General features: G+C 35.6%; 1 protein-coding gene across 3 annotated transcripts; it reads right to left on the bottom strand.

Moving 5' to 3' along the window:
* Positions 1-1656: 1656 nt before the first annotated feature.
* LOC111006578 (WD repeat-containing protein 26 homolog) lies at positions 1657-6012 on the bottom strand. Of its 3 annotated transcripts, none has more exons than XM_022278602.2 (5): positions 5664-6012; positions 4090-4921; positions 3552-3653; positions 2476-3105; positions 1657-2025 (listed from the first exon to the last, which is right to left on the bottom strand). In XM_022278602.2, exons 2-5 carry the CDS (start codon positions 4888-4890, stop codon positions 1807-1809), a joined length of 1752 nt encoding a protein of 583 aa, XP_022134294.1. In that variant the 5' UTR covers positions 4891-4921; positions 5664-6012; the 3' UTR covers positions 1657-1806. The 3 variants fall into 3 exon arrangements, with proteins under 3 accessions (XP_022134294.1, XP_022134279.1, XP_022134287.1); XM_022278587.2 differs by having other exon boundaries at positions 5700-6012; XM_022278595.2 differs by having other exon boundaries at positions 4090-4917; positions 5700-6012.
* Positions 6013-7172: the final 1160 nt, after the last annotated feature.

Genomic DNA, 7172 nt, shown 5'->3' with positions numbered 1-7172 from the left:
ATCCATCAAATCATCAATAACTATGGATCCGGTGGAGAATTTATTTCTCAGTATCTTAGTACATTTTTACCCATCTTTTTTTACTTGACAAAGTTGAGAAAATTTAGCAAGCCCATTTGAAAATTTTTTTATTTTTTATTTTCTATTTTAAAAAACTATGCTTGATTTCTATAATTATTTTTCTATGTTTTTCACCATTTTTATAAATATGTTTGAATTCTTAACCAAATTTCAAAAACAAAAATGTTTTTATAAACTACCTTTTTTTTTTAATTTGACTAGGATTTTAAAAATATTTTAATACTTGGCAGGTGGTTTTTTGCTTGGAAAACAAGCCCCACTTTGGCAAAACTTCTTCGTAGGTTCAGAAGACTCTTTGAAAGCTACTACACCGAACACTTGAGTTAAATTACAATTTTAGTCATGAATTTGAAAGCTACCCATTCATTCTCAAGGGTACTTCTGTACATTTACTTGCATATTTCAACTAGATTCAGACTAAGTTTGAAGCAATGAATTTAGTCATCTTCATTGTTTGTTGATTTCTCCATGATTTAACACATGAAATGAAATCACGCAAAAGCAGGTACAGGACCCTCCGATACCATATTTAAAAAATGTTCAATTATACCAAACAAGTCTACCGATTGTTTCAATAATACTCCTAAACTTTAAAAAGTGGCGTTTCAAAAAGTTTCAAAACTATCCTAGGTATTAGCTGCTCAAACGAAATACCACATTGGCTGTTAAAAATTAAAATCTTTAAGCAAACTTAATGCAACTACATCAAAAATCAAGATTTCTAATGTGAACGGTCGTTTTCTTCGAACTAATTCATTCATAGGGGGCGGCGTATTCTTTGAAGAAAAGAGACTTTAAGAAAGTAGTTCAGGTAGCTCAAATAGATGAGCTTTTAGAGAGCAACCGTAATTACAAGCTTAGCTAGCACCATACCCAACAAATGTACCACGAAAAGGGCCAAGCTAACAACGGCTTATAACACGTAGAAATGAGAGAAAATGTGGAAGATCCGGACGAAACTATATAAAATATTTCTGGATAATGCCCTAATCCCAACATATTTTTTTAGAAATATTTTACACTATTTTGTCCAAAATTTCCACTTAAGCTGCTAATGGCAAAGAGTAATTTTGAAACGTCAAAGATATTAATGCAACTTTATAAAGTTTAGGAGTGTTATTGAAATAATGGCAAAAGCTCAGGGATATTTTATATAATTTAATCTAAAAAAATCAAAAGCCAACAATTTGAAGAACAATAAAAAATATTCAAAATGCTTCAAAGAAATTCATTGTAGGGTAAGGAAAGATTCCTTTCAGATCCCAACCATTTAAGATAGAGAGACAGGAAAAAGGAATCTGGGAAATTTCAAGCTACCAACAGATGATATGTTTGATAATACCAAAGACAATCAAATTTCACACAAGAATATGAGGCGAATATCTTCAGAATCAGCATATTCCACAACTCACCGCAACAACAATAGATCATAGTTGCCAAAGCAAAGGATTTTCGGTCGGTATCGCATCTCGAACACCGACGCACGCATGAAGAAAAATAAACACTATTCTAGATGTCTAAACCCCCTCACATATGTGATGCATGAAGTAGACGGAAAAAAAGAACCAAGAGCCGTTGAAATAACTTATTCATTTTAGAAATAAACTTCATAATTCACATTTAACATGAATCTTAACTTAGAAGAGTGATTGTATGTATTTACAGGAGCAACAGTCAGAGAGGGAAGAAAAGAATAATAACCCGGGACAGCGGTAAGCCTTCTCTTTAAGTTCCACCGTTGCAATAATGGACGACGCCGTTGCTGTATGCATTCTTGCGTTTTACATTTAGTCCTTTTAAGCCCCATATTCTAATCGTACGGTCATCGCTAGCCGATGCGAGCATGTGCGGGTTTGTAGGGTTCCAGCTCACACAATTAACCGAACCAGAGTGACCAGGCAACGCTTCTATAAGCTCCCTGGATTCTCTGTGCCATATGTATACCTACAGATAGCAAGGAAGAACTATCAATTAGGGCTTACAAAAGGGTACACATACAGTTACGGAAAGAAGAAAATCAAGATCCTGAAGCAGATTAGTGTGCTCATTTTAACTAAGTCGCCAAATTGTCCACCGTTCAACTAGCATCGCTCCTTCGAACATTAATGCAGACTTCTCCCTTCTAAGCAGCTACCCAGATTTATGCATCTCAAAGATATTTCTTTTGCAACACACAATAAATCTTTTATCATTGACAGAGAATGTTGTCCATCACCAAAAAGCATCAAAGCTTCCCCAAGCCCAAAGGAGTTGGTGGCCGTGTCGGTATGCGACACTGACGTGCAGGCATGCCCATATCCAAATATAACATTGTAGATAACCAAAAAAAAAAAAATCTAGGCAAAAAGCAAAATAAGTTCTAAAGAAGTCAAAAGGACAAAAGGAGTTGCATACCTGTGAGTCCTCACTACCACTTGCAATAAAAGCTTCCTCGAGTCCTCCTAAACAGGACCGAATAACAAACCGAGTGCGCTTATGACCTTTATACTTAGATATGAGATCGGGTTCACCTACTAAACTCCATAGATGGATTTCTTGATTCACAAGATTAACCAGCAAGAATTTATTATCTTTGGACAGCCGAAAAGAAGTTATTACTTGATCCTCTTCAATCCATCTATCAATTTTTGCCTCCCTATCAAGAAGCACAATTGCAGTTTCTCTACATATAGTAATAATTTTCTTCCCATCACCCGTAATTTCTAAATCCGATATCTTCAAAATCCGTTGCCCTTTCCAAGAATCCAACTCCTTACCATCTAAATCCCACATACATATACTCTTGTCGTCAATACCAGCAAGTATAGACTTTCCATCAGGAAACCATCCACAAGAAACCAATCCAAATCCAGCCTTTTCATAAACATGGAGGCACTCACCGGAAGAAACATCCCACCGCTTAATAGCCTCCTCCACCCCACAGGTTAGCAGCTGACAATCGTCGGGACTCCATGAAACCAAGGAGACAGGTGTCTGGTGGCCAGATAGTCTATGCTTTAGAGACACCTTACCATTTGAGTTAACCTACAAAACACAACGAAGCGTACACAGAATAGATTAGACAAAGCAGAAAACAAGAGCGGTGTCCAAGATACGTTGGGTACATGGTGATGTTCGACCGTGTGGGTTATGAGCCTGACTACCATGTGGCCAAACCACCTTGTGATTAATATGGCAAAAGCAGGATTGAAGAGAAAGGAATGACAAATATGGAGATCTAAAAAGTTAGGTGTGCCATTGATCTTTAGTTTTGGAGAAGTTAAGTACTTTTTTATTCTAGCAGAAAAGAAATGCCTTTTACTCCCTCACCACTAATCTTTTTTTTTTTTTTTTTGGCAAAGCAAATGAGTCGGTGAATCACATATTCACCTGCCTCAACTTTTGTTCTATAAAGACTTGGACCATCAAACCACATAAACAATTACTACATTCCAAAGGAATTGATAAAGTATCTGTAATAATGATTATACCTCCCATATGATTGCAGATAGATCACTAGAAGATGAAGCTAAGTACTTCCCATTATGAGAAAATTGCAAATACCAAATTTCATCACTATGTGCTTGTAATACCTGTATGAAAAAGAAGGCAAAATTACTAGATTCAGCCAAAGAGGAGAAAAACTAAAATACATTTGTAATATTATGATAGAAAATAACTTGTCAAAGAATTGCATTTTTAATATCAAATTAAACAGGGAGCTTCTCAAGTTGCAACTCATTTCTCTTATTAAGTCAAAACTCGTAGCTTCCTTCATGAGATTGCAAGATGATATTGACAACCTCTTACCAAAAAGGAGTAAGGATGCTAACATGGACTGCTACAAAATTGTGATTCCTCAAACAGATTACAAAAGTAATAAGAAACTTACAAATGAAGGCCTTGAAAGCAACAATCTTACCAAGAAATAGAAACTTAAGAAATATTAAATTAAAGTTAAGTTAGTTAACAAGGGTACAAAAGCTCCCCTCGATGTTTTTGCTGGAAGTAGATACAAATATTTCTCACCTGCAAAGTTTGTGAAGGTATCTGACTTTTCCCGCAATCATGATCCGTATACAATGACATATCTTGATCTGAAGAGTTGTGGAAGACACAAGCATCTCGTTGCAACAAAAGAGCCTGTTCAACTAAATGTTCCAACCTATTTTCAGGTATCATAACTGTCGGTGGAAGAAGCTTCTGCAATTCATCGAGCAATTTTGTCCGAGATTTTGCTCTCAAATTCTCTCCGCAGGGTGAATCAATTATACCACTCAGTGAAGGAGACACGATGAAGGACGAAAGTTCGCGTATTCTATTATTGTTAATAGAAAGGGGAGCAATCTCCATCCTCAACGTCTTCAAAGCTTCCATGACCTTATCAATTTGCAAAAGCTCCAAATATTTCTGCTCTAGTATCAAAAATGAGGCAGATTTGATAATGCTTTCATTTGATAGACCAATTTTATGTAAGGTATAAATGCTTTCATCCCAATTTCCATCAAGAATGTGCTGCATAAATATATTTACAGTAGAAGAATGCAAAGGTATTCCAGACTCTTCCTCGAGACGAGCACTGCTCTTCTTGTAACCAAGAGAATACAGTGCATTAGCAATTATTCTCACAAATTCATCTCTTCTGATAACTCCTTTCGAACCAATAACTTCGTCATTATCTCCTTCAGATGGTAGGGGACGAGCCATCAAATCCCTGGAAGAATCCCCTAAATGCTCTGCAATGGATGAGCCATTGGAAAGACCTCTTAATTTTCTCGAGGATACTTTCATGCGTTTCAAGGCTGGTTCTTCATCCTCCACACCTCCCATGAAAGGTTTACCTCAGCCCATATATATCTATCTATTATAATTTCACAAATGTCAATCAATCTTAACTTCAAACAAACAAATTAACAAAAATGATTCTTAAAGAAAAATTGAAGTTCCCAACAGTACATAATGAAGGCAGCGATAAAAAGTAATCAGGTCAAAATCATAATAATAGATATCCCACTGTTTAATACAGCTTCATCAAGCCTTTCTTAATATTACTACAACTGAAATGCAATTACTGGAAACAAAGTTAACTTTCCTTGGAAAGTTACCATGTCCACAATCATATAATAAAATGATCCTCCATTGAAGAGTTCAACTTTCTTTCAATGAGAAAACTCCCGTCTCAGTAATTTTTTCCCCTTAATACCCTCAACTTCAAACTAGCATCAAAGATCTTATGCTACCAATCTTACATTTTTCCAAAGATCAATCAATCCGCTGCATTTCAAGAGGCAAGCAATCCATTTCTACTAACGAAAACCAAACACAAGAGACTTATTTGAAAACACTATCTTATGCCAACAGCAAACTCCAAGCATGCGGCAAAGTAACTAAAACTGCCCATACTTCGTCTTAAAAACAAACAATATTCGAAGTCCATGAAATGGATTTCGTGCATTTCCAAGTTGGCGGTGAAGCATCAATCAATCAATCAACCAACCAATCAATTAATCCCAACAAATCAAAGATCCAAACAACAAAGAGGAATTAGAACATCCTTCCAAACCAACCAAATAAAAAAAACAATGGGAAATTCTTGTACATACAAACAAGGAATTGCCGAAGGAGAGTGTGTAACTGACCGATGATCGAAGGCAAGATTCTCAAAGATGAAGCAACCCCAGAAAGAAAAAAACAGAAGTAAGAACAGTAAGAAGAGGAAGAGGAAGGGAAATTTGGGAGAGAGCAATAATGGAGGAAGATAAAGAAAGGGGAAAAGGAAGGAGTTGAGAAGATGAAGTGTGAAGGGTCTAAATTCATAAAAAAATTTATTGGAACCGATGATGTGTGGGATTTGGGTTTTGGAATGGGGAGGGCAGAAGAAAGGGTCGGTGGAGCTGAGCTCAATGGGTCTGCCTTCGGCTTTGGCTTTGGCTTTGGCTTTGGAAGAAACCGTATCGACTCAATAAAATGTAGAGCGAGACAGAGAGTTGAAACCGCAGAGAGAAACATGGCCGCCATGGGAGGCCTGCTTCTTTTCTTGGTTTGGGCCTTCCTTTGCCTAAATGGCCGAAACCAAAAGCCAGCGACTGTTCTTACTTCTTCCTTTGCTGTTTCTTTTCTCTCTCTCTTTACAATAATGCTGAATTTACGGGATGATATTTCAATATAATTTCTCATTTTTTTCAAAAGAATAGATTTTAGGTTAAAAACACATTTGGTAGTCCTTATCCTTTTGTTAAAGTAGTATGTACTAATTTAAATTGTAGTTTAAAGTTTGTAACAATTTAGTCTCTATCGTGAAATTAACGAGGGGTCATATGTGTTTTTAAAATTAAAAAATGGACACTTAATTTTGATAAGATTTTTTTACAAAATGCACTAAATTGTCACAAATTTTAAACTATAGAGACTAAATTATTACGTATTAGGACTAAATATATTTTTAACCTAAGTGGATGTGTAGAATTAACTTAACTACTTAGTTAGGACTAAGTTGACATAATTTCTATGGAAAGAAAGAAAAATAGTGAAGATATATTTGTGCAAGTATGTTTATAAAAAAAATGTTATAAAATGACTTAAATTAAGACGAATTAAAATTATTCTTTCATTTGAAAATTTTAAATTTATAGATAATAATTTCCATACACAATTTATTTTATTTTGGAGAAATATCATTTACCTTTTCAACCTTTGTGGAACTCCATTTTGTCTAAGTCGTTGAGCTGTTGCTTCTTTACCCTTTTTTTTTCTTTTTTCTTACAGGAAACAAAATAACAAAGTGAAATTATGGTAAGGAGGGGAACTCTCCTCATGTTAATGAAACGAAAAAACATCTCGAGCTGGCATTCTTCACGAACAGCTTCAGAAACTTCTTCCAGTCCTCCCTACTGCACTGTCGTTCGATTTGCAGATCTCTTAGAACAACTCCGTGACTAGAATGCAATGTCAAGTATTTCTCTTGCTAACATCCCTACCTCGTACTCATCTCTTTCCCTCGAGCTAATTAGGAATACAATGAACCCTCACTATAAAGTAAACATCGTTTCCCTTCAATAATGAACTACTACATGAAATTATGATACGTCAAGCAGGAAAAAAGAAAAAAGTAG

The sequence above is a fragment of the Momordica charantia genome (genome assembly GCF_013281855.1).
Source record: "Momordica charantia cultivar OHB3-1 chromosome 11 unlocalized genomic scaffold, Mcharantia_2.0 BLBB01000011.1, whole genome shotgun sequence".
NCBI classification, from domain to species: Eukaryota; Viridiplantae; Streptophyta; class Magnoliopsida; order Cucurbitales; family Cucurbitaceae; genus Momordica; species Momordica charantia.
The sequence above is the reverse complement of the archived record's forward strand: the minus strand, read 5'-3'. Positions and strand labels throughout refer to the sequence as shown.